This window comes from Odocoileus virginianus, chromosome 3 (assembly GCF_023699985.2).
Source record: "Odocoileus virginianus isolate 20LAN1187 ecotype Illinois chromosome 3, Ovbor_1.2, whole genome shotgun sequence".
Taxonomy (NCBI): Eukaryota; Metazoa; Chordata; class Mammalia; order Artiodactyla; family Cervidae; genus Odocoileus; species Odocoileus virginianus.
In genome coordinates this window covers 9,416,481-9,443,865 of record NC_069676.1, presented here as the reverse complement: position 1 = coordinate 9,443,865, position 27,385 = coordinate 9,416,481, and the positions used below count along the sequence as shown (strand labels likewise).

Genomic DNA, 27,385 nt, shown 5'->3' with positions numbered 1-27,385 from the left:
GCTCAGTGAAAGAAGCCAGCCCCAGAGGCCACGTGTTTCACAGTTCTATTTATATGAAATGTCCAAAACAGGCAAATCCAGAGACAGAAAGTAGATGAGTGGTTGCCAGAGGCTCAGGGGAGGGGAGAGGGATGGGGAGTAACTGCTCAGGGTGACGGAGTTTCCTTTTGAGGTGATGAAAATGTTCTGGAACTTGACAGAGGCAGGACTGCACAATATCGTGAATGTAATTAATGCCACTGAACTGTTCACTTTCAAATGGTGAATCTTTTGTTATGTGGATTTCGCCTCCATGAAAACAAAAAGAGAAACATAGAAATGCTGGCCTTCCTGGAAAAACCGCATGTCCAGCCTCCGCTGCTGGGAAGTGCCTGTGACTGAGTTCTAACCTGGGAGGTGAGAGTGGGTATGATATAGCCTTTAAGGGACTGGCCCCAGGGTGGAAGTGGGGGGCAGGGTTTCAGTACTAAGACAGAAGCAGGTGCTGAGGGTCTTTTCAGTTCTGATTCTGTGTGTGAGCTAAGTCACTTCAGTCGTGTCAAACTCTACACAATCCTGTGGACTGTAACCCCCCAGGCTCCCCTGTCCATAGGACTCTCCAGGCAAGACTACTGGAGTGGGTCGCCATGCCCTCCTCAAGGGGATTTTCCCAACCCAGGGATAGAAACTGCGTCTCTTACATCTCCTGCATTGGCAGGCAGGTTCTTTACCTCTAGCCTCACCTGGGAAGCCGATCCTGTTTAGGTCACTGTGCTTACTCTGGGGTGTCTCTGTCAGAGTCACAGAGCTGGACCCTGAACTAACGTAGTCTCCATGTGTGAAGATGGTGGGGCAGTGGCCTCATCACGTTCCCTCGGCCCCAGTGACTGCACTACTGTGTCCCCCACCCCCCTACCCCAGAACTGAGACCCCATGAGTGTTGGAAACTAGGCGAGTTTCTGTGAAAGCAACTTGGGAAGATGGCGGAAAAAAATCACAGACCCCGAGGCTGGTCTGAGTGAAGCAGGCAGGGAGAATCTGGAGAGGCAGTGGGTAGGAGAAAAGGGAGGCTGGACTGGGATGGTCCATGCAGGGGTGTTGGGAGATGAAAATTAGGGAAGAAGAAGATCGCTGCAGGGAAATAGTTTTTTTTGCCATGAGCGCAAGGCACGTGGACCTTATTTCTCTGTGCTAAGTTGTGTCTTATTCTATGTGACTCTAGGTAGTATAGTCCATCAGGCTCCTCTGTCCATGGGGATTCTCCAGGCAAGAATACTGGAGTGGGCAGCCATTCCCCTCTCCAGGGATCTTCCCGACCCAGAGACTGAACTCAGGTCTCCTGCATTGCAGGCAGATTCTTTACTGTCTGAGCTACCAGGGAAGTCCCCAAAGAATACTGGAGTGGGTTGCTGTGTCCTCCTCCAGGGGGTCTTCCCAACCCAGGGATCGAACCCGTGTCTCTTGTGTCTCCTGCATTGGCTGGTGGGTTCTTTACCACTAGCACCACCTGGGAAGCCCCTGACCAGGGATAAAACCCATGCCCCATGCAGTGGAAGCTCAGAGCCTTAACCACTGGACCACCAGGGATATCTCGAGAGTAGATGTTTGAGAAAGAAATGGTGGAAGGGAGTGAATGAAGTGATTCCAGTCCAGCCCACCTACCTGAGCCACCTGACCACGGCCATTCCCTGCCCCAAGCTCTCAGAGGGCTTCTGATGACCCCATCCAGTGAGGTATTCTAGAATCCCCGAGGAGCTGTGGAGCTGGCCCCCAGGCCTCCTTCCCTTTTCTAGCTTTCTGCTCAGGGTCCTGGAGTGAACCCTGCTCTCTCTCAGGCAGTTGGCAAAAACTCAGTGAGTGCCTGCGGTGTAGCTGGCTGTGGACACGGTGGTGACAGACAGCACGCCTTTTCCCTGTGGGGCTGACAGCCCAGGGAGGGAAGACACAAGGGAGACATGATAAAGAGGCAATGTAGCCAATGGAACTGTGGGCAGAAGTCAGGACTAGGAGAGAGAGAAACAGGGAAGGGGCTGGCAAGTGGGGCGAGGGCACTGTGATTTTAGAGTGTGGCCAGGTAGACCTCATTAAGAGGCTAGTCAGGCAAAAAAAAAAAAAAAAAATCCCTGAATGGGGGACTTCTCTGGCGGTCCAGCAGTTAAGACTCTGTGCTTTTAATGCAGAGGGGCGTGGGTTCAATTCCTGGTCGAGTAAATAAGATCCCACGTGCTAGTAGCGGGGTGCAGCAAAAAACATAATTCAAATGAAAGAACCTGAGTAAGGGCAGGAAGGAGTCACGTGGGTTTTGGGGAAGAGCATTCCAGACAGGGGGAACAGCCAACACAAAAGGTCCCGAGGCCCTAGCAGAAGATGGGTGATGAGTGTAAGGAGTGGCCAGGTAACTGAAACCCAGTGAGGAGGAGCATGGAGAAGGTGAGGACTAGAGAGGACGCTGCGGAATGTCCAGGGCCTTGTGGACCTGAGGAGGACTTAGGCTTTTGCTCTGAGTGAGGTGGGCACCAAGGAGGGATCTGATAGGAGGGCAGAACCCGACTCAAGTGCTCATAAGCGCTCTCTGGCTGCTATGGCGGGAACAGACTATAGCAGGCAGGCAAGAGAAGGCAAGGAGAAGGGGCAGAGGAGGCTCTAAGCAGCCATGGGGGGGTTGGTGCGGAAGCACAATCAATCTGGGTTAAAAAAAAAATTTTTTTTAAATTTGGCTGCACTGGGTCTTCATTGCGGTGTGCTAGCTTTCTCTAGTTGCGGCAATGGGTGCTACTCTCTAGTTGTGGGGCTCAGGCTTCTCATTGTGGTGGCTTCTCTTGTTATAGAGCACAGGCTCTAGGCGCACGGGCTTCAGTAGTTGTGGCACATGGCATTAACTGCCCCATGGCATGCGGGATCTTCCTGGACCAGGGATCGAACCCGTGTCCCCTGCACTGGCAGGGGGATTCTTAACCACTGGACCACCAGGGAAGTCCTAAATCTGGGTAAAATCTGAAGGAAGAGTTGACTAGCTCCAGGTGGTCTGGCTTGAGTGTGTAGCTTTGTACACCCCCCCGACTCAAACACACACTTACAGAAAGGAACAGTCTTCATACTCACTCACTCCCTCACATTCTCACACACCTCTGACACAAGCACATAACCTTCTGCCATCCATGTTCAGATGTCACCTCCTCAGGGAAGCCCTCTGGGCTATCCCTCAGCTCCTCTGACACCTCCCCCTGTCCTGCCATGGCTCTTACTTGCAAGCCCCCGCTAATCTTGGGATGAGCATCTGGAGGCCACGGGCTTTTGGCGAAGGGTAGAGCTTGGGGAGGTGATAGGCTGGCGGGGGATGGGCTGGGTCCTACTGGCTGTTTGCGTGGACCCGGCCCCTAGTAGTTGCTCAGGAAACATGGCGAATGCCTACAAGGAAGGGTGAAGGGGAAAGGGTGCGCTGGTCATGGGGTGCGCAGAGGACAGGCACCTTATTTGGGGACCCTCGGGACTGCTGCCACCCCTTTCTCCTGGAGCCCCTCACCTCTGGGACATGATCTTGAAGGCGTCCGGCAGGTAACACTGCACGTTCTCCATCTGGAAAGGGTCGGCGTCGCAGATCTTGTCGTCTGTGCGCCCATAGTTGGCGTTCTCCACCATGATGACGTCGCTGCCCGGGCACCGCAGCTCGATGGGGTAGCCTTCACATGCCAGCTCCCGGCGCATCAGCCCAAATGGGAGCCCAGCCCGGCTCAGGCCTGTAGGGAGAAGGGGGAGGGAGTCGGTCACCACCAGGCCCAGGAGGGGTGGGACAGACCCCCACTGAAGAGACTCCACCTCCAGCTTGACTGTATCGGGCTGCAGGCTGTATGAACCTCAGTTTACTCATCTGTGAAATGGGCTTCTCGGTGCGCCTACTTGTGTAGTAAGGCCATTAGCCCAGCCCAAAAAGAGTCTGGCTCCTGGGAGGTGCCCTGTGAGCCCTTGTAGTGTCCTTTGTGAGAAGAGTTACTTGGGGGCCTGGAGCCATGCCAGGGTAGCCTGTGTGAACTGTTAATGGATTAAATCAGGTCTTCCCCCCTCCACCAATTCATATGCTGAAATCAAGCCCTAACCCCAAATATCTTAGAACAGCGGTCCCCAACCTTTTTGGCACCAGGGACTGGTTTCATGGAAGACAATTTTTTCCATGGACAGGGGTATGGGGAGGATTGTTTGGGGATGTTTCTCATAAGGAGCGTGCAACCTAGACCTCTTGAATGCACAGTTCACAGTAGGGTTCATGCTCCTGTAAGAGTATTGATGCCACTGCTGATCTGACAGGAGGCGGAGCTCATGTGGTAACGCAAATGATGGGGAGCAGCTGTAAATACAGATAAAGCTTCACTTGCTGGTCCACCTCTCACCTCCTGCTCTGCAGCCTGATTCCGAATAGACCATGGACAACTACTGGTCTGCGGCCCAGAAGCTAGGGACCCCTGCCTTAGAATACGGGCAGATTTAGAGACAGCATCTTTACAGAGGTACTCAAGTTAAAATGAGGCCACTAAGGTGGGCCCGAATCCAATATGAATGCTGAAGAATTGAAGCTTTCAGACTGGTGTTGGAGAAGACTCTTGTGAGTTCCTTGGACAGCAAGGAGATCAAACCAGTCAACCCTAAGGAAATCAACCCTGAATACTCATTGGAAGGACTGAGGTTGAAGCTGAAGCTCCAATACTTTGGCCACCTGATGCAAAGAGCTGACTCACTGGAGAAGACCCCGACGCTGGGAAAGATCGAAGGCAGAAGGAGAAGGGGTTGACAGAGGATGCCATGGTTGGATGGTATCACCAACTCGATGGACATGAGTGTGAGCAAACTCTGGGAGATGGTGAAGGACAGGGAAGCCTGGTGTGCTTCAGTCCATAGGGTTGCAAAGAGTCGGACGTGATTGAGCTACTGAACAGCAACAACAAATCCAATACAGTGTTCTTATAAAAAGAGGAAATTTGGGCCCAGAGGCACACAAAGAGGGAAAGACAACGTGGAGATGCAGGGAGGAAAATGATGACCATCTATGAGCCAAGGAGAAGGGCCTGGAATAGAGCCCGGTGGCCTTCAGAAGGAACCAACCTTGCTGACACCTTGATCTGGGACATCTAGAACTGGGAGGGAATACCCCTCAGTCTGTGGTACTTGGTCAGGACGGTCCTAGCAAACTATTAATAGTTAGTTCACTAACTATGAGGTTTCAGGTAGGCGTTTAGGGTCATGCATCAGTTGACCTCTGGAGGGGCTGGAGATTGAGGCCAGCCATGTCTATGTGACTGAGCCTCAGTAAGAGACTCTGGACACCAAGGCTCAGAAGAGCTTCCCCAGTTAGCAGTATAACATGCGTGGTGTGGCTCATCGTTGCTGAGAGAGTTCCTGCTGTCTGCCCTGGGAGGGAACCACCAGAACCCCCATGCACAGAACTTTTCCTGGTGTTGCCCCATGCCCCTCTTCTCTTGGCTGATTTTCATCTGTATCAGTTCACTATAGTCAGCTACGTTGTTGTTTAGTCACTACGTCATGTCCAAATCTTTTGTGACCCCACGGACTGTAGCCTGCCAAACTCCTCTGTTCGTGGGATTTCCCAGGCAAGAATACTGGAGTGGGCTGCCATTTCCTTCTCCAGGGGATCTTCCCAACCAAGGAATCGAACCTGGGTCTCCCGCATTGGCAGGAGGAATCTTTACAATCTGAGCCACCAGTAATCAACTATAACCGCAAGGGACGGTCTTCCCTTGTGGTTCAGTGGCAAAGTCTGGAGAGCTACAGTCCATGGGGTCCCCAAAGAGTCAGACACGACTGAGTGAGTAAACAGCAATAATGGTGTTTGTGAATTTTATGAATCCTTCAGGCAAATCTTCAAAGCTGAGAGTGGCCTGGGGCACTTCTCTAACTTTGCACCACCCCCATGCAGAGAGCAGGGAGGGTGTAGAAGGGAATGTCCTCAATGTTCTGGAAGAAACCACATAGCCTGGCTTTGCTACTTCCCAGCTGACAGGTCAGGTGGGTCCTTTGGGCCAGGGTTTCTCCCGGTGTGGCCCCGGGCATATCTGCATTGTGTTCAGAATGCAGATTCTGAGTGCCCCCAGACCCTGGCCTGCTGATCCTGAATCTTGGGGGTGAATGGGTATACCCACCCGTGATTCTCATGCACACTCTTGTTTGGTCAGCTGCTTCTGGCACCTCGCCAGGCCTCAGTTTTCGGATCTGTAAAATGGGCAAACCACAGCCCAGGGCTGTACTGGGAGGCTTCTGTGCTAGAAGATGTTCTTGAAGCAGGTGCTGTGGACAGTGAGGGCATCCCAGGGAGGGGGCCCCTGGCTTTCACTTGGGAAACTTCCTAGGGTTGCCATGACAATGGAAGAACCTGCCACAGGCATGCCAGGCTCTGGGAGGGGTTGCATTGTCACATGTCAGCTCCCTTCCTATGCCTTTCAGGGACTGCAAGCTGGGACTCAGGAGCCAGGTCTGGGGTTTAGATCCCAGCACAGCCACTCCCTGGCTGGTGGGTTAATGTACTCACTGACCACCCCTGGGCCCTTACTCCTTCTCTAGGGAGTCGACAACGCCTACCCCATGGGCCTCTGCTGAGGGGGTGCAGTGGAACTGGTCTGCAGTGAGCAGACAGGCCCCTGATTACTACTGTCAGGAGGATGATTAAGGCAGCTCGTCTCTGTGGGACAGAGTGGGCTCAGCATCATCCACGCCTGCCGGGGCAGCCACCTTCTTGCACACCGGTCCCAGCCAGGCCTATGCCGGGGGTCCGAGGGAAGCAGGGATGCGCAGAGTGGTCCCAAGCCTCCAACGTGGAGACTGTCACTGGCGGATCAAGAGAAAGTCCCACTGCACATTGGCAGCAGAGACAGACGGGCCCCCTTTGCTGTGATCTAGTCCCTCTGATGCCAGCTGGGGGCCCAACGGGGTTGGCAGCCAGGCCCTAGGGGTTTTTTGGGGTGAGTTGAGTCCCACTTGGGAAAAAGTTTTACATGTGTTCCTCCAGCGCCATCTGCTCCCACGTCTAATTTTAGTCCTTCCTGGGCCTGGGAAGGAGGCTGGGGGTGGAGGGCTGGCTCAGATGGCTCAGATGGGTCTGGGGGTGGAAGCAGCCCCGCCCAGCCCAGCTGGGGCTGTGGGGCAGGACCTGGACGGGTAGAGAACGCGGGTGCTGTGGGAGCAGAGGGCGCCAGCTGGCCGGAGCAGTGCCAAGGCCTGATGGCACGGCTGAACGATGCCCCCTCTACCTTTGAGGCTCTCTGTGTGAGGGAGCGCTGGGGAGCAGGGCCCACCACCAGCGGCCTCCAGACAGGGCTGGGAAGGGTGGGGCAGGGGGCACCCCTAGGGCGAGGGCGAGGCCAGCGGGCCTCCTCTCTCTGCCTCTCATTGCGCGCTGCCCTTGCCCCCGCCTGGGCCCACCGTGGGGACAGTAATTGAGTAATTGGGCGAGGGTGGGCGGGCAGGCTCCGGGCACTAATTGTGGCGTGTGCGGGATCCCGGGGCCGGCATAGGGCCGAGCTGGATAATTAGTTGTTTTTAAATAAACGTCAGCGGGCATGCTTTAATTAAGCCTTCTTCCCAGCGAGAGCCTCGGAGATGTAATCACAGAGAGACGCGCACACACACAAGAGACAGAAGGGCATCGTCTCACCAGGAAGACCGGTCCTGGTCCTGGAGGCCACAGCCCAAATCCCAGGCTCTAGGACCGCAGGTGGGACGAGCCTGGGAGCTCTGGGCTGGGAGGTGAGGGGCTGATTTGGGGACCTCTTGAATCAGGGTGTGTGATCACCAAGCCTTCATCTGCTCCAATTCTGCCAGACTGAGGCTGGGTGGGGGCCTGATTCTCTAACAAGGGATCAGGAGGTTGTGGTTGTTGAGTCACTAAGTCATGTCCCCCTCTTTTACCACCCTACGGACCGGGGCCTACCAGGCTCCTCTGTCCATGGGATTCTCCAGGCAAAAAGTGGGTTCCCATGCCCTCCTCCAGGGGAATATTCTCAACCCAGGGATCAAACCCAGGTCTCCTGCATTGGCAGGCAGGTTATTTACCGCTGAGCCACCAGGGGAGCCCTGGTCGGGGGTATTTCGGGGTTTCCTCCCCCCTCCCCTGCCTCGGCCCCCTCAACACCTACCTTGGGTGGCTGAGGTGACGAGGATGGCTGTGACACAGAGACTCCAGAGCGCAGCGGCCAGGCGGGCCATGGTGGTGGCCAGGGGTGCGTGCTCGGCTCTCAGTGGGCTGTGCAGGGGGCCCCGCCCTGCATCACCAGGTGGGCACCGCGGCCTGGTCCACCAGCCTGTGGAGGACAGGGAGAGTGAGGCGGGGGGCAGGGGTGGGCCGAGGAGGAGGGCAGGTCCCCTCTCTGTCTGCAGGTGCCCGAGGGCCTCTAGCTCGCCACCCCGAGAGGGCTGGGTCAATGAACCTCCCTCAAGCCAGCACCCCTGGGCCAGAGGCTGACCCCTCCAAGGCCTCTGGCTCATGTTGTACACCCATCACCACCCCAACAGGTGGACCCACCCATTTGGGCACCTTGGATCTCCCAGAAGCACCTCCTGAGGTCTGCCAGCCCCCCTTCTCCAGGTGGCTGGGGTAATTCTTCGGGCAGTGCCAGCTAAGAAGAGCCCACCTGCACCCAGGCAGCCCATCTCCATCCCAGAGGAGAACCCTCTGGAAGCCTCTTGAAATCGAGACCCTGCCAGTTTGTCTCCCCTAGCCCAGCTTCCTCATCCAGCACGGTGTCCAGGGTGGGGGACCCAGGCGTCTTGGCCCGGACCTGCAGCCTCCCGGTCTTGGGCAGGAGTCCAGGGCCCCACCCCCAGCCCCTTGGCTTCCTGTCTCTCTGGCTCTGGAAGTTAATTAGAATCCAGCTGGCTGGCGCCACAGATCAGGGACCAGGGACGACTAAGTCCCCTCTTTCCTCTCGGGGGGACCCTCAGGGTGAGCTGGAGACAGGCAGGCGGGGTGAGGGGTGGGTGCAGCCCCTGGGGGAGCTGGGGAAGCTGGAAGAGGGGTGGGAGTTGTGTCCTCCCATGCTAGCCCTCCCCTTCCCCAGTCTGCCTTCCCCGGGCACAGCGGCTTTGAGGGCACAGAGCCAGGTTCTGACCACTTTTTCTCCCTTCCAGCCTCTCCTCTTCTCACTGCTTCTGTCTCCCCCGGGATACTGTCAAGATGGGACACCCAGATCTCCACGCCTGGTCCTTTGCTTCATCTACACCCTGGTTCTCCAAGCATGACCCTAGTCCAGGGGCAGCAGCCCGGACACGACCTTGCTAGAAATGTACCTTCTCTGAGGAAGGTCAGCACCCATGTTTCTTTTTTTTTTAAATAGTTTCTCTTTTATTTATTTGGCTGCATTCTTAGTTGTGGTTCACCAGCTCAGTAGTTGCAGGGCGTGGGTGTAGTTGCTTTGTGGCATGTGCGATCTTAGTTCCCCGACCAGGGATCGAATCTGCACCCCCTGCATTGCAAGGCTGATTATTAATCACTAGACCACCAGGCAGATTCCAGCACCCCATGTTTTAACCGGCTCTCATTCCCTGATAGCTCAGTTGGTAAAGAATCTACCTGCAATGCGGGAGACCTGGGTTCGATCCCTCGGTCGGGAAGATCCGCTGGAGAAGGGAAAGGCTACCCACTGCAGTATTCTGGCCAGGAGAATTCCATGGACTGCAGAGTCCATGGGGTCGCAAAGAGTTGGACATGACTGAGCACCTTTCACTTCACTTCTAGTGCGCAAACCCTTGGTCTGTCCTCTACTCCCGTCCCCCCAGTCTGTCCTATGGGCGCAACACCAGGGACAACCTCATACTTTCCAAGCCTCTTATTTACAGTTTGGAATCTCACAAGAGAGCCCTGACGACTGGTTCCTCCCCACCCTCACTCCCGAAAGCCTGTCGACCAGCCCAGTAGGCTCCCTGACCCCACTCCTGCCTCCTGCTCTCCTCAAGCAGCCCAGACCCCGCCCCGGGGCCTTGGCACTAGTCACTTCCTCCGGGTGAATCTTCTGCCTGCCAGTTATTCACATGGCTTCTTCCTCTGCTCCCTGGCCTCCTTTAGACCTTGGTTCAAATGTAACTATTTCTCTTTTTTAATGGATGTGCCCCTCCACAGGCAGAGATCACTGCACTGTTTTGGTCCTGCTTCCACAACAGGCCTGAATGTTGAACAGTTGTTCAGTTGCTCAGTCACGTCCAACTCTTTGTGACCTCATGGACTATAGCCTGCCAGGCTCCTCTGTCCATGGGATTTCCCAGGCAAGAATACTGGAGTAGGTTGCCATTCCTTTCTCCACGTTGAATCAGTCTCAGAACCTGAACCTAGGAATCCTCCTCAGTTACAACTCCTCTGCTCCCCTCCCCTTCATAAGCTCCTCCACCAAGTTCCATGGGCTCTGCCTCCCTCCAAAGTACCTTGTCAATCTGCCCACTTCCCAGGGCCACCACCAGGCCCAAGCCACCATCCTGCTGCCCCCAGAGGCTTGTCCTGGCCTCTTCCTCTTCCCAGCCTCGCTGCCTCCACTCCGCGCTAAGGCCATCATTTAATGATGTAAATCTGGACCCAGGACCTAGGGGCTGCTGGTGACCTGGTGCCATCACGTTCTCCAATCCAACCCTCCTCCCGGTCCTAGGAGCTCCAGCTTCCTTCCGGCCTGAGCCCTTACCTGGGCTGCTCCTCTGCCTGCAACACTCTCCCAGCACCCCCATCACCTGCTGCAGCTTCTCATCATTCAAGGCTCAACCTCAAGGTCACCCCAGCAGAGCAACCTACCCTGACCGCCCCCACCACTCCTGCTAACCTCGCTCGCCATCCTTTAGCCCTGTTTTTATTTTATTTTTATTTATTTTGGTCACACTGCGCAGCTTGTGGGATCTTAGTTCCCTGGCCAGGGATCGAAGCTTTGACTCCTGCAGTGGAAGCGCAGAGTCTTAACCACTGGACCACCAGGGAAGGCCCTGAAATCACCTTTTTGTATAAGCAGGTCTATTGTCAGCCTTCCCCACTAGACCATGAGCCAGTTGAGGGCAGGGACTCAGCACAGCTTCTCAGGAAATAAAGATTTGGGCAGCTCACTCATGGGGCAGGATGTCCCTCCAGGCCTGTCTCCTCTCATGAAAAATGAAAAGTAATTTCCCAGTGCAACTCCCCCACTCCAACCCCCAGGACCCTCTCCAGCTCCCAGCCTTCAGCAAACTCTCCCCTCTACTTCCTCAGCCCACAACCATCTCTCTCATCCCACAACCCTGTCCAGATGTGGACCTGGATAGTTTCATTTTGCAGCATTCTACAATTTTACATGGTCCGGGGCGACAGAGGGGGGCATCACCTCATTCCCACCCCCATCTTCTACCTTCCAGACTCGGGGTGGAGTGGGGAACTGATGCTAGGCTGATGGGTGCTCCCCTCCCTGACTCTCCCCTAGGGAGTTTAACTGGTCAGCATTCTCCCTCTGGCCCCCTTAGGGAGTTAAACCGGTTAGCGTCTGGTTAACGCTGAAGAAGCTGCCGGATGCCAGGCTCTGGCATCTGGTACGGCTGGCCAACATGGGTCTGGGGTCCGACTCTGTCATTTCATGCCCCCAGGCCCTGAGTGGGCCCTCCCCACCCCCCCATCCCCCACCCCCCCAGTTCCCTTGGCACCATGTTTCTGTAGGGTTCTTTTTATTTTAGTTCTACCAGTTTATTGCTACCAACCCATCTCCCTCCACCCTCGTGCACACACACTCAGTCATGTAATCCCATGGACTTCAGCCCGCCAGACTCCTCTGTCCATGGATTTTTCCAGGCAAGAATACTGGAGTGGGTTGCCATTTCCTTCTCCATTCTGCAGGGTTCTTGTAAGGACCACAGCCTGCACACACAGTAAGCCAGCATGGGCCCATCAGAGGATGCTGTCCCAGAGTAAGGAGGGTCAGGAAGCATCCATGAAGGAGCTGGCTCTTCTCCTCCTCCGGGCTGTCCCCGCTCCCCGGAACCCCAGGACCTCAGCCCTCTTCCCTTTCCACACCCCACTCAGGGATTCCACCGCCATCATGCCTTTAGACACCATCCGGACACGTGACAACTGCCGCCTCTGAATCCCAGCCCCATTTCTCTCCTCACATCTACACTTCTGTCTGCATCTCCAATGCACCTTGAGCCTGACCAGGCCCGACCAAACTCCCCATTTCAGGGCATGGTCTCCCCTGGCACCATCTTCCCAGGGACTTGGGTCAGAATCCCAGGAGTCAAAATCTGGGGGTTCCCCTTCCCTCACCCCCACAGCCAGTTCAGTAGAGTAAGTCTGGGGTCTGCATCTCCAGAACAGCCCAGCATCTGTCTGTCCATTCTTGGCATCTGTCCTCCAGATCTGGGCATTCCTATTTTCACCAAAGAGCCCTGATCCCTTCCCTGCTGCCCTCCAGAACTTCCACTCCCACATCCCAGGCTCCCCCTGGCATCCAGAGGGGCTTTAAAAAAAAGATTGTGGTATCTCACACACACACACCCTGTTGTCTAGTTGCTAAGTTGTGTCCGACTCTTTGCAACCTCATGGACTATAGCCCACCAGGCTCCTCTGTCCATGGGATTCTCCAGGCAAGAGTACTGGAGTGGGTTGTCATTTCCTTCTCCAGGAGATCTTCCCAACCCAGGGACTGAACTCGCATTTCCTGCCTTGGCAAGCAGATTCTTTACCAGGGAAGCCATATATATATATAAAATGTAAAACTTGTGATTTTAACCATTTTTCAGTATCCATTTCAGTGTCATTAATTACATTCTCAATGCTGTGCCACCAGCACCTTGATCTATTTCCAAAACTTTTCTATCGCCCGGAAGGGAAACTTGTGTGTGCATTAGTCGCTCAGTTGTATCCTACTCTCTTTGTGACCCCACAGACTGTAGCCCACCAGGCTCCTCTGTCCTTGGGATTCTCCAGGCAAGAATAGTGGAGTGGGTTGCCATTCCCTTCTCCAGGGGATCTTCCTGACTCAGGGATCGAACCTGGGTCTCCTGCACTGCAGGTAGATTCTTTCCCATCTGAGCCACCAGAAGCTTGGTACCTGCTAGTCAAGAATTCTGTCTCCCCGCTCCCCTCAGGTCCTGGCAACCACTCATCTGCTTTCTGTGTCTATGGATCTGCCTGTTTTGAGCATCGCATACACGTGGAATCAGATAATCAGTGGCCTTTTGTGTCTGGTTTCTTTCACTCAGCAAAATGTTTTTGAGGTTCACCCAGGTGGAAGAGTGTGTCAGTTGAGTTCCTCCTTCTGGCTGAGTAATATTCCATTGTACGAATGGACCACATTTCTTCATCCATTTGGATAAAAAATTTATTTTTTAATTGGAATATAGTTGATTTATAGGGTTATGTTAGTTTCGGGTATACAGCAAAATGAATCCATTATACATATACATATATCCCCTTTTTAAAAAGATTCTTTTCTTGTATATACTGCTACAGAGTATTGATAGAGTTTCCTGTGCTATACAGTAGGTCCTTATTAGTTACCTATTTTAATAGTAGCCTGTATGTGTCAAATTTTGTTTTGTTTTGTTTTTGGCCGTGCCATGTGCCTTGCAGCATCTTAGTTCTCTGACCAGGGATTGAACCCGCTCCCTAGGCAGTGAATGCAGAAGGCAATGGCAACCCACTCCAGTATTCTTGCCTGGGAAATCCCATGAACAGAGGACCCTGGTGGGTTACAGTCCATGGGATCGCAAACAGTTGGACAAGACAGAGCAGCTAACACCTAGGCAGTGAAAGTGTGAAGTCCTAACCATTGGATGACCAGGGAATTTCCTATCCATTCATCACTGATGGATACTTAGGCTGTTTTCACAGAGAGGACGTTTTCTTTCAATTTATTTATTTCTAATGGAAAGATAATTGCTTTGTAATTGGGTTGGTTTCTGCCATACATCAACACGGATCAGCCATAGGGATACATGCATCCCCTCCCTCCCCAGCTCCCCTCCCACCTCTCACGCCATCCTAACCTTCTAGGTTGTCACAGAGCGCCGATCTGAGCTCCCTGAGTCACAGAGCTAATTCCCGCTGGCTGCCTATCTTACATACAGTAGTGCGTATGTTTCTATGCTACTGTCTTCACTCATCCCACCCTGTCCTTCCACCCCTCCCACCCCCATGTGCGTAAGTCTCTTCCACAGAGGGGACTTTTTAAAGACAATCTTGGGGCCTCCCTGGCGGTCCAGTGGTTAGGACTTGGTGCTTTCACTGCCGTGTCCCGGGTTCAATCCCTGGTTGAGGAACCAGGATCTCACAAGATACGTGGTGCAGTCCAAAAGAAAAAAAAAAAAGAATCTTAACACACTGTTCCCCTGCTTAAATCCTTGCCAGGGCTCCCCCTCCACGTCCTGTGAGACCACACTCCCGCCCCTTCCCTGCTCCTCTGGCCACGCTGGTTCCCACCACGCAGTCCTGGCCGGCGTCCCTCAGATCTCAGCTCACGTCCCCTCCTCAGAGGTGCAGCTGGGCCCCACCACCCTGCACCATGGCCTCTGGGAGTCAGCACCCGCCTGTCCCATCCCCCCACCGCCCCGAAACCTCCCACGGCTCCGTTTTTCTCTCAGTAAAACGGGGCCGCTGCTGAGGGGAGCTGCACAGCACGGTGAATTCACACCCAGGGAACACGCAGGGCCACGCCTGGGGTGCAGCGAGCACAAGGTGCCCCCGCTGCGCTGTCGCCCCACACCCACCGATCACGTCACTGCCCGTGACTTGACCTGTCCCCTGGTGGATTCCCTTTGTACTGCTCCCCCGCCTCCAAGACGGGAAGCTCCCGAGGCTGTCTCCTGGCCCTTAGATGTACAGTACTACTTGTTGTTCAGTTGCTCAGTTGTGTGTGATTCTTTGCGACCACATGGACTGCAGCTCGCCAGGCTCCTCTATCCATGGGATTCTCCAGGCAAGAATACTGGAGTTGGTTGCCATTTCCTTCTCCAGGGGCTCTTCCTGGACCAGGGATCGAACCCGTATCTCCTGCATTACTAGGCGGACTCTACCACTGAGCTATCATGGAAGCCCAGATGTATAATAGGTCCACAAACAAATATTTACCAGTGAACACAGGAATGGTGGTGGGGACGGCTAGACAGGGCATCTGCCCTGTGACCTAGCGGCCAAGCCTGACCCACACAGACTGGGCCTCCTTGCCTCAGGGGCAAATAAAGTGCTCCCCATGGGCTGCTGCTGCTCCCGGAAGCCCCACCCCTGGAGCAGCTCCCCCACGAAGCCCAGGCATCCCCAGGGCTGTCCCCACCTCAGGGTTGGAGCAGGGGGAGCTGGGCACTGCAGTTCTGTTCCCTCTCTTCCTGGCCTGACTGCACTCCCACTCGGCCCTGGGGAGTTTCTCCTGCCACCTGGTGCTCACCTAAGTGAGGAAGTGAGCTTAGACGTGGTGAGGTGGGAACCGCCTGGGAGATCCAGGCCTGACCAGCCCTGAGGCCTTGGGGTGGATGGAATTGTATTTCCCCCAGAAAAGATACGCTGGCGCCCTATCCCCCGGCACCTCAGAATGGGACCTTATTTAGAGATAAAGATGTAATCAAGTTAAAATGAGTGAGGTCATTAGGGTGGGGTGTGTGTGTGTGTGTGTGTGTGTGTGTACACGCGTGCGCGCATTCTCAGCCATGTCTGACTCTTTGCGACCCCATGGGCTGCAGCACGCCAGGTTCCTCTGTCCATGGAATTTCCCAGGCAAGAATACTGGAGTGGGTTGCCATTTCCTTCTCCAGGGGATCTTCCCAGACCAGGGCTCAGACCCTCGTCTCTTGTTTCTCCCGCTTTGGCAGGTGGATTCTTGACCACTGAACCACCTGGGAAGCCCCAGTAGGGGGGACCCTGATCCAATCAGACTGCTGTCCTCATAAAAAGGACATGGACACAGACCCACAGGCACCCAAGAAGACCACCACGTGAAGACAGAGGCAGAGATCGGTGTGATGCGCCTTCCAGCTAGGGACTGCTGGCAAACCACCAGAAGCTGGGGGAAAGGTTCTTTCTCTGTGCCCCTGGAAGGAACCAACCCAATGCTTCAATCTTGGACTTCTGGTGTCTATAACTGGGAGACAATCCATTTCTGTTAAGGCCACCCAGCCTGGGGTATTTGTCACAGCAGCCCCAGCGAACTCACACAGGGCATCAGGGCAGGACAGGTGGTGATATGCAGGCAGAGATGGGAGATGGGCCCTGAGCCTCAAAACTTCAGGAAAACCTTTCTGCTATGGGGTGTGGGGGGTCGGCTGGGACCTTCCATTTGCCAGAACCACTCACGATGGCCAGGGGCAGCGGCTGACAGCTCCGTGTCCCATTCCAAGCACTTCTCGCCTGTATCTCATTTAATCCTCGTAAGAACTTAGTAAGGATGGGGGGCGCATACCCACATTTTATAGGAGAGGAAAGTGAGATCCCAAGGGCACCCGAATGGCAAGGGGGCATGGAACCCCAGGCTGATCACGGGGAGCTAGGGAGACCGAGGGGCCCTCAAGAGGCCCCTCGTCTGGGCCTGCACTGCTTCTGTAGGCCTGAGTAGCCTCAGAAGTGGGCATGCCCATAGGGGTCAGGTGAGCCCACACCTGCATCTGTCCCCACTTTGAGCCTCAGGGAACTTGAGTGTTTGGGAAACTTGAGTTTCCCAATTTAACCCATGGGAAACAGGGCTCGCCACCCTCACATTGAGAGGGGGGACTGGGCCCCAGGTGTGTTAGACCCCCAGGTCGAGCAGGCTGCCCACTGACCCCACACCTGCCTCTGTTTTTGCCTGAGCCCCACGTCAGTCTCAAGTCAAGGGGCAAAAGCAGGGGCGTCCTGGGGGCGGGTGATGCGGCCCAGGCTCTGTCCTCAGGTGCCCTGGGATGGGGCAGGGGAGGGCGACAGGAGGAGAATCGGCTGCTGGCGGAGAGGGGGCGCTGCGAGCCTGCCCTAGAGTGCGGTTGCCATGGCAACCCGCTGTGCTTGAGTGGGTGGGAGTCTGAATGCCTGGAGGGGGGGTACCACCAGCAGAACCACCAGGAGAACAAGTCTCCTTACTCTTGCTCCCTCCTCAACAGCCTTGAGTCCTCCCCAAACCCAGCAGTCGGAGAGCCCAGCTCCAGGGGCCCGCCTCCTCCAGGGAACCCTCGGGCATGGCAGAGTGAGTAAGCGGCAGGCCCTGGGATAAGGCCAGGGACTTGGCTCCTGGGCCTGAACCTGCTGCGTGCTATGTGCTCTCAGGCCAGCCTCCTGGCCTCTCTGAGCCCATTTCCCCATCCCAACTCTGGGACTAACAGACTGCTGTCACAGAGATGGAGCCAGCGCCAGAGAGCGTCCGGCACATAACCTCCTTCAGGAAGGGGCTGTGGGCTCCGGGGTTGGGGTCAGGCCAGCATCCCCACTGAACCCTTAGCTCCACCCCTGCATCTTCCAACATCTCAGCAGAGAGCAGCCTGAATCCTCCGAGGTGCTCAAGAACCTCTCCTCCTCCCATCCCCAGAGCGGCTCCTGCGTCTCCTCCTTCAGCATCTGCTCACTCTGTCCTCACGCCTTGGTCCCCTCCCTGGTCCAGCCCGACCGCCTCCCCCTTCTCTCCTGCCCTCCACCCTCGCAGCCCAGCCTATTCCCCCTACAGGTGCCAGAGGGCGCCTGTGAGCACCTGAATCCCCACAGGGTCCCTCTTGGCTCAGAACCCTCCGTGGCTCCCACCACACTCAGAGCAAATGGCAAAGTCCTTCTCCGGCCCACAGGGCCCTGTGCGCTCGGCCCATCGTCCCTACCCTCACCTCCGTCCACCTTTCCTCCTCCCTCACTAGCACCAGGGGCAGTACCCTCTCAGGGCCTTTGCTCGGGCTGGTCCCTCCTCCCCAGGGACGTGCGAAGCTCCTCCCTTGCCTTCTTCAGGTCTTTACACAGACGCTGCCAGCCCTGGGAGGTCCTGCCAGCCCCAGCACTCCTGCATCCTGCTCTCCCCGGCACTCATCCCTATCATGCCCGCCATGCGTTTTACTTATTTGCTTATTATCTCTCTCCCACTAGACGTCGGCGCCACAGGGTGGGGTTCGTCTGCCTATAAATTTTAAAAGGTCGCTCTAGCAGCGGAGTGGCGGGGGTGGGACCATTCAAAGCCTCCCTTTCTCCATGGATGCCTCCTCCCTGGTCTCCACATCTATCTGCCACTCCCGCCCCTTCTGATCTCCATCCTGCGCCCAGAGTGCTCTTGGCAAAATGAAAACTCCACCATCACTCCCTGCCTACAACCCTCCATGGCTCCCTATTGCCTCAGAGGCTGCGACATGGCATTTCAGGCCTGGATTTCCTGCTACCTTTTCACCACCTTCTCTGCTCTGGACTGTTCTTTCCTCACCCCCTCCATCTCTCACCCACATACCCAGAGGATTCCTGCCTGCTGTGCCCTCTTCTTCCAAAAGGCTCCGCCCCCCAGGACTGTGTTGGTACCCACACTGGCGGTACACTGGGCCTTCACATTTTCCTCCCCTAACTGGACTTGGGCTCTGCAGTTGAAAGTCCATTTATCCCATCAAGGAATAGTCCATCATGGGTTGGCCGGGTTCTCTGCTGCATGCCCAGTTCTGGTGAGGAGAGCGTTCTCGTTAATTCGTTTAATGAACAAAGATGAAACAGACCCTTGGAAGAGGTCATGCATTCAGGGGGTAGTTACCTAGTTCCCAACTGGTCACAAGTGCTTTGGAGGAAAATAGACTCGTAGCACAGAAAGACTGGGGGTGGGGGGTGGGGGAGCCGCGCGGTGGGGAATATGTGTCAATGCAAACATAGATGGGGTGGTCAGGGAACACCTGGCCAAGTAGGTAACAATTTAGCAAAGGTCATGAGGAGGTGAACCACCGAGCTACTGAAGAAAGAATATCCAGGCCATGGGAAGAGCACACGCAAAAGCCCTGAGGCAGGAATGTGCTAGAGCGCGGCTCTGGTCCAGAGAGAAAGAGGACAGTGGGAAGGGGTGAGGGCAGGTGTAGGGGGCAGAGAGAGCAGGGCCTGCGGGAGTGAGGTGGGAGCGGCGGAGCTTCTTTTTTAATATTTAGCTTATTTGGCTAGGCCAGGTCTTAGTTGCGGCATGTGGGATCTTTAGTTGAGGATATGAACGCTGAGTTGTGGCATATGGGGGTCTAGTTCCCTGAGCAGGCATCGATCCCAGGCCTCCAGCATTGGAGTGTAGAGTCCCAGCCACTGGACCACCAGGGAAGGCCCACCCTGAGACCGAGTGGGTACAAGCCGTTCCCGGAGTCAGTCCAGGGGGGATGAGACTCTGTATGTGTGTGGGGGTGAGGATGAGAGCAGAAGGTGCTTCCCGCCCCCGCCCTCTTCTTTTGGCTAGGTCCACCCTGCTGTCCGAACCGGAAACCTGCAGTTTCCCCGCCCCCTCCTTTCCTTCTGCCTTCCAATTGGTCATCCACTAAGTCATGTCAACTCTGACGGGTCCCTCTCTAAGGTCTCAAGGCCCCATCCCAAGCCTTCATGTTGACAGCTGGCCTCCGACCCACACTGGCCTCGCCCCCACCTCCCCCCGGCCTGGGCTCCCTTCCTGCCTGCGCTCCACAGTTCTCACCTACGAGGCAGCCAGAAGGAGCGCATGCTAAACATTCTAACCCTGTTTTGTGGGCCTTCACCCCTTCCCAGGCCTCCTCAGCCCTGTGCACAAGTAGAAACATAAATCCAAAACAGTCCTTTGGCCCCCAGGACCTGCGTCCTGTCTCCCTGCCCGGCCAGGGAATGTCTTTCCTTCTCCCTTCTGAGCTGCCTGCCTTCTTTCTGGCCTCATGGCGGGTCCCTTCCTTTCACAAACTCTCCCTGACTCCCCTCCACTTTATCCCTCCTTCCCTTCCAGGCCTCGGGCTGGGAAGCCTCCTCCACCAGGAAGCTCTCCCTTACAGGCCATCCAGCCACCTCTTGGATGCTCCTCTCCACAGCGGGTTGGTACCACGGCGACCCGAGACCCATTTCCGCCCCAAGGTGCTCCCTGACCTGTCACAAGCCTCATGTACACTCCAAGTCCTGTAGCTGCTATCTAGTCACTCGGCTGTGCCTAAGTCTTTGTGACCACATGGACTGTAGTCTGCCAGGATCCTCTGTCCCTGGAGTTCTCCAGGCAAGAACACTGGAGTGGGGTGCCATGCCCTCCTCCAGGTCATCTTCCCAACCCAGGGATCGAACCCTGGTCTCCTGCATTGCAGGTGGATTCTTTCCTGCTGAGCCACCGGGGAAGCCCCCAGGTACTGCAGAGCAGTGCTGAAAAAAGCCACGGGAGCCAGGGCCTGTGGCAGAAGACACGGAAGAAGGCTCCAGCGCCCTCTGCTACCACCAAGCTGGCAGTGAAGGGGCAGAGACCAGAGGGCGGGGGAGATGGGGCTCAGCGGGGCAAGAGGGAAGAGGCTCCCGGTCTCAGGGTCCTAGGTTTAAATTCCAGCTGTGCCCACTTTAGGCTGTGTGACGATGCAACTCCCCCTGCCCCCACCACGGTCCCTCCACTGCATTCTGCCTCTTCCCTGGGGAAATGGGACGCAAGTCTCACAATGGTGGTTGTGGGCTTAGAAATAATATTCAGCAATTCTACATGACTCTCTCATTTATTTGCCATACTGCACATCCTGTGAGACCTTAGTTTCCCCGACCAGGGATCCAATCTGGGAACATGGCAGTGAAAGCCTGAATCTTAACCACAGGACCACAACAGAAGTCCCTACACATCTCTTAAAAGAGGCACCTACTATGCGTGAGGCACTGATCGAGGTATGGAGAGATAGCTGTGAATGAGCCAGACATAAAGAACACTAAAAAAAGTCAGTCCTGTGACGTACTAGTGGTGTGTGTGTCTGTCTGTGTGTGTGTTCTGCAACGTTAAATTCAGTGATGGAGAAAGGCCAGACATGTCAGTAAAGCTCTGGGAAGGTGAGGAAGGAGCCACAGAGGTGCCCAGGGAGGAGAAGAGCATTCTAGGCAGCAAGCACGGCTTGTGCAAAGGCCCGGGGGCTGTTCAGGGGGGAGCCAGTGTGTTTGACAACCAGTGAGAGAGTGGGCACAGGGGAATGGCAGGGGGTGTGGGCAGGGAGGTGAAAGGGACAAACACCACCAGACTCGCCCCTCTGCTGATGAGGGTGCATTCAAGGGCACCCTGACCTCCATCACCAGGGGCAAAAAAGGGTGGGTGGGTCTGCCAGGGTGGGAGTTGACCACCTATGAACTGGGCACTGCCCCTGGCCAATGAGCTTGGCTGCTTTCAAAGGATTGAGAAGAAGCAGAAGAAGTTTATGCAACAGAGCTGGTAAGCCCACCAATGTCTCCAACACTGGCTGCCTGGGTCTTCACAGATGGAGTCTGCAGACCCTTGATCTAGAGCAGTGGTACTCACCTGGGAGGGCCCATGATTTTGCGCCCCCCCCCCCCAAGGCTGTTTGGCAAAATCTGGAGGCCTTTTTAGGTGTCACAACTCGGGGGTGGGAGGATGCTCCTGGATACCAGAGTGTAGAGGGTGGAGGCGAAGGATGCTGAAAAGTCCAGGCCTCCTCCCAAAGAATGAATGACACAGCCCCAATGTCAGGAATGCCATGGCTGGGAGACCCTGCCCTGGGCCCCAAGCCTGTCTGCCTCACCTTCCTGACCCCAGACAGGACCACCCACCTGGCTTCCTGGTCTGCCTGGTATTTTTAGCCTTGGAGGGAAAGGCCCTGGCTGTTTTTAGTTTTGGGGAGCGGGGGAACAAGGCTATTTTTAGCCTGAGCATCTAATTATTGCAACTTTTATCTTCCCCAAATTTTGGATTTGGGGGAGGATGGTGTGGGAGGAGGTGGCACAGTAGTAAAGAGCCCAGCTGCCTATGCAGGAGACGCAAGAGACGCAGGTTCAATCCCCAGGTCTGGAAGATCCCCTGGAGGAGGGCATGACAACCCATCCCAGTATCCTTGTCTGGAAAACCCCATGGACAGAGGAGCCCGGTGGGCCACAGTCCATGAGGTCTCAATGGACCGGACATGACTGAGCGACTGAGCACTGAGCTGAGGTGAGCGGCAGATGGGGCTTTTGCTTGGCTGATTTCCTAGGATCTGAAACAAGGGTGGGGGGTCCCATCATCCTATGAGAGTCTGAGTCAGTGTCCCCCTGGATCAAAGCTGCTCAGGCCTTGACCGTGACACTCCTACCCCCAGCAAGGGCGGGGGCCCCCACATGACCCTCTGGGCTCTAAACCCTATATGCACACTACCCCATGCCTGCCCACAGGGACACCCTCACACACTGGGCACCCATGAGGCCCTCTCAGGGAGCTGCCTCACAAGTGGGTGCATGGGACAGGTGCCGAGCTGGCCTGGTCTGGCCCCTGGTGGGTAGCCCTGGCTTCCCCAAGAGGACCAGGGTCTACAGGGACCCCTCAATGTGCAAAGCCAGGGAAGGGGAGTCCCTTGGGGCCTCTGTCCTTTGAGAGGTGCCCCCCTCCTCCATTCACTCAGCTAAGAGTTCTCAAGCGCCTACTGTGGGCCCGGCCTGAGTCTAGGAACCTGGCGTCTAAAAGCAAACCAGGAACAAATTCCCCAAGAGCTTGGGTCCTGGTCAGGGAAGACAGACAATAAACGAACAAACACAATAAATCAGTAAATTATAGAATGTGCGAAAAGTCATTCTTGCTAGGGAAAAGTCAGGAGGCGGGTGGGAGGCTGCAATTTTAAACAGGTTGCATGGGGTAAATAAAGGTTACTGAGGAGGGGACATCCGATGTGGGTGAGGCAGCAAAAGCTTTGCGTGTGTCAGGGGAGGGGCCCGGGCGAAGGAGCCGCCAGTGCAAAGGGCCTGTGGTTGAACTGCGTGCCTAGGAGCAGTGAGGAGAGAGGGGGCGAGGTGGAAGGGGTGACAGGGAAAATCACGAAGGTCTGGACCCTGGGACACCCCATGCTCCGGGTGCCAAGATGAAGGGGCTGCCCCTCCCCAGCTGGGACTCTGGGCATTCTGGATGGGGAGATATATGCCTTTTCCCCAAATCTTATGACAGAAGTCCCTTGACTGAAATTGCTCGCGTCACTAGACTGTGAGCTCCCTGAGGACAGGACTGGGGTACTGTCCCTATGGCGTCCCTGGCACAGCGCCGAGTGAAAAAGACACTTGGCAAATATTCACGGGTTTCATGAAGAGGTCTGCCCAGCTTTGCTCCCAGGAGCCACACATGCACACACTTGCAGGTGCACACAAGATGCAGACAGCTCCTGACACATGGAAACACACACACATCCCCTCTGCAAAACACAAACACTAGCACCCAGGAGACTGTTATGAACACGGGACCAGCCTGTCGGACACATGGCCACATGCAAGCTACTCCAGGTTACCATCCTAATCACAGCACAGGTACCACAGGTCACAGCAGCCTGGATTCTCAGGGCGGTGGGACCCGCTCCCAGGACTCTGTTCCGCAGCCTCCCCTCCCACCTGGGACCCTGCTTCCTCTTTCATCAGGGTGGCTGAGCCCAGGGCTGGGAGGGGCGCTGGTGCAGTCAGGTACAGTTCCGGACCCAGGGAACTCCCATCTCTGGAGCATCATCCCCTCCTCACCTCCCTGGAGGGTCTGGAGGAGGGGAACTGTCTGGCGTCTGGAAATTGAATCCTTGCGAGGAGCCCACACAGAAATCAGAGCCTTCTGTGTGTCCTTGGTCACACGTCTGGGTCTGGCTGGAGAGGTAGGAGGGGGCAGTGACTGACAACTTCAGCTCCCTGTGGCCAGCAGGGGCTGGGACGGGGACAGCGGGGAGACCGCTCCTCCTGTTCTCCATCAGGGGCACCCCCTCTGGGGCCAGGCAGCACAGCCTCCTGGGGTTGGCACCCCCACCCCGATGCCCAGGCTGGGGCTGAAGCACCACGCTCTCTCCTGTCAGCCTCCCACATGCAGGTGATGCCCAAGCCAGGACCAGACGGCTTGATGCAAACAGACTCCAGAGGGGCCATGCCCCCCCCCCCAGCTCTCCCCCTATGGCCCACCTCCCAGGAGAAGGGGCTCCCCAGGGAAGGCTGGGAATAGAAACCAGGCTGCCAGTCTCCTGCCTTCCACCTCCTCCCTGCAGGCCCCACGGCCCAGGTGCAGCTGGTGCCCAGCTCCCTGCCCTCCCCCAAGCCTGGGCATCCTCTCCACGCCCAAGGGCAGCAATCAGGGGCTTGGGACGGGCACCCCCAAGGAGAGCAGGAGTGACAAACATGGGGTGAGCTGAGGCCCTGAGGGAGAGGAGGAAGAAGGTGGCAAGGCCAGTGGGGAGGCCGGGCACTCACATGAGAGCACACACGTATGTGGCTTGGTGCATGGGGGCCCTTGCTGCCAGCCAGGGATCAAATTAGTTCCCTTTTCCGCTTTCCAGATGATTTTTCATCTCTGTAATTAATGGGCAAGTCAGTTCTGAACGGCATGGCAGGCAAATTACTAGTTAGGAAAATCACGGATAATTTTCTCGATATGATAATGAAGGTTGTATTCCTTCTCTTATTCTCCCTGTTTTCATCCTACTTTTAAGTAATAAAATCGGCATTAGAATTTGGGGGTGGGGGAATGGGGAGGAAGGAGAAGTCACCTGCCCCCACAGCTGGGGCCTGACCCAGGCCCCGTGGAGAGTGCCCAGTCCCTGGCCACCAGGCAGATGGAGGCAATGAGAGATGGGGGGCCCTCCGTGGGACACCCTGATGACCCATTCAGGGTGCCAGGCCTAGGAGACCAGGTGGAGGGCGGGCAGCTCCCAGGCTGTTAGGCCCGGGGGGTGAAGGAGTTGGGGTCTGGGGTCAGGTTACAGGTTCCCGCCCGGCCCTTGGGTGCTTGGAGTGGGGAGCAGGGATCACCCGCCTGTCGCCCAAGCAGGATTGAGATCCACCAGCCATGAGCAGACATCTACTCTCAAGTGTCCCCCATATCTGTCCCCCAGACTGTCCAAACCCCTCTCATCGATGACTCCTGTAGCAGCGAAGAGAACAGGGCAAGCAGAGAGGGAGAGAGAGGCAGAGAAAAAGAGAGAGGCGGAAAGGCAACCAGCCATCTTGGCAGCCATCTTGAACCCCTCCCCCCGCTCCCCACATGTTGGGATGTGGGCAGAGGAACCCAGGCCCCGGGTCCTGCAGGAACCAGGAGGAAAGGGGGCCCCGTCTCAAGGCTGCGATGGAGGGACACCCACTCAGCTGCCATGGCTGTGTGTGCGTGCGGGGGGCGGGGGTGGAGAGGTGGGGGAGGGGGGAGCGGACCGCGAGGAAGGGACAGTGAGGGGCCGGGCAGGCATGGGGCTGGGTGCTGACCGAGACTGGAAGGTTAGGGCCGGGGGTGTGTGTGAGGGCTGTGTGCTGGCGGGGGGCGGTGTGCCTGTGGGGCCACTTTTTGGCCAAGGCGGGAGCACACACACAGCGCTGCCCAGGCTCTTCTGGCACCGACTCCCGTCCCAGGCAGATGGAAAGATGACAATTGAAACCCCAAGCTCTACTCGGCGAACACCTGGGAGAGTGGGAGCGCTGGCCCTCAAAGCCCGAATCCGGGTGGATGAAACCCAACAGCTTCCCAGGCTTAACCGGGTACCGCGGAGGGAAGATGCTGTCGACGGCTACAGCTCGCCAGACACCCAGACAGACCCCTCCCCATCCCCCGCGCCTCTGCCTCCCAGAGAAAAACAACCCCCCAGCCCGGCTTCGTGGGGTGCCAGCCCCGACACGGCTCCTCCGGGAGCTGGGGCCGGCGCGCGGCGCGCACACGCACCCTCTCCGCTCACACCCAGACACCTACACAAACAGGGCGCCAAGCACCCGCGCGCACACGCACCGGGGACACGCAGGCACTGCCGCGCCGCTTCCCCACAAAGGCTGGCGCGCGCGCGGGCACACGCAGCCACGCGCGGGCACACTTGCGGTCCCCTCCCCCCACGGGCACCCCGCGGCCGCGCATCCGCACCCTGACAGTCGACGGGGGCTGCCCCTCCCGGCCCCCTCACCGGTGGGGTGAGGTGCAGGCCGCCCTCCATCCCCCTCGCGCTCAGGTGCTGTGACCCGCGGCTCCAGCATCCCCTCCCCCTTCCTGGCCCGGACAGGCCCGGGCTCCCATCCTCCCTACCTCGGCCCCCACACCTGGCCCAGGTACGGCGTCCCCCCCGCCCGGGGTCCTCAGACACTCACCTGTCCAGCGCCGCTCCGGGGTCGGCCTTGCGCGTCTCTCCTGCGGCTCCGCGAACCCAGGACCCCGGCCCGGCACATCTCCCGGAGCCGGGATAAGGGGGAAATCGGGGGAGGGGTGGCGGGGCCCAGAACCGCTGTCACCAACCAAAAATTAAAAAAAAAAAAAAAAAAAAGCGGATTACACAGCTCCAAAGGCGGCCCCCTCGCGGCGGCAGAGACTCGGGGCTGGGGGCGAGCGTCCGCGCCCCTCCCGGGGAGGGAGGCGGCGGAGGCGGCGGGGCGGGGGCGGCGTCAGAGCTCCGGGGGCTGGGGCGAGGCGGAGCCCCCCGAGGCGGCGCCAACAGCTGCCCGCATCTTCCCCGCAGCTCCGCGGCCCCGACGGAGGCGGCACGTGTGCGCCCAGGCGACTTCCCAGCCCCCTCCGACGGCGATAGCCGAGGGGTTAACGGGGCAGCTAGGAAGCCCCTGCAGCCCCCCGCCGCCCGGCGGCGCCGCTCCGGGGCCCACGCGGCCCCATTCGCCGGGGCCTCCTCGGCAGACGGCGGGGCGGGGGCGCCGCAGCGCCGACAACTCCCGCGCCGACGGCTCGGGTTCCCCGCAGTGGCCACGGGGGGCTCGGGTAGGGGGCGGGCGGCGCGGAGCTTGCTGGGGGGTGGCGCGGTTGTAGGCGGGCGCGGCAGCGTCGCGCCCCCGGGGTGGCCGGATGGGGGGGTGCCGGGCCGGGCCCGTGGGCACCGCAGGACGCGCGGACCGAGCGGGCGCCGGGCACCAGCAATGACAAGCCGCCTGTTCGCCCCTCTCCCCGGCGCACCCGCTCCGGGAGGGGGGCGGCGGGCACGCGCAAAACCCGGCCCGGAGCCGCCGCCCGGGACCGGCCGCTGCAACCTGCCCAAGCGCACCGGAGGCCGGTCCGAAAACCCGGGATGGACTTTCCTCCCCTTCGACCCCCACCTCTAGCCCTTATGGAAAAACCGGGAGAGGGAAGGAGATATGCTGGATCCCCGCGTTGGAACGGGAAGTGGGGGAGGGGAGACAGGCTCGAGGAAGACCCGGAGCGGATTTTGCAGGTAGTGGAGTAAAGGAGCTTTGCCCGGTGAGGGGAGAAATGGGAGCGATCTGAAAGGGGTCTGCAAAACCCGGGTTGGATTAGACAGAGATGGGAGGAACGAAGGCAACTGCGACAGGGCCAAATGCACCCCGGGCACGCAAATTTCGGGCCGGATTCTTCCTCGGGAGACGGAGTAATGCGTCATGCCTAATGCAGTGGGAACAAGTAAG

General features: G+C 57.3%; 1 protein-coding gene across 5 annotated transcripts in view; it reads right to left on the bottom strand.

Moving 5' to 3' along the window:
- ADGRL1 (adhesion G protein-coupled receptor L1) overlaps positions 1–27,148 on the bottom strand; it is a 50,368-nt gene extending 23,220 nt beyond the window's left edge. For 2 of the 5 annotated variants that reach the window (XM_070463021.1, XM_070463025.1), the window contains exons 1-3: positions 26,108–27,144; positions 8,118–8,282; positions 3,503–3,716 (exon numbers count right to left, since the gene is read on the bottom strand). In XM_070463021.1, coding sequence (XP_070319122.1) covers positions 3,503–3,716; positions 8,118–8,187 — 284 coding nt within the window. In that variant the 5' untranslated portion in view covers positions 8,188–8,282; positions 26,108–27,144. Of the gene's footprint in view, positions 1–3,502; positions 3,717–6,128; positions 6,157–8,117; positions 8,283–26,107 lie in introns of those variants that run through there. The other 3 variants (XM_070463018.1, XM_070463020.1, XM_070463027.1) reach the window with 3 other exon arrangements.
- Between the last annotated feature and the right edge of the window lie 237 nt (positions 27,149–27,385).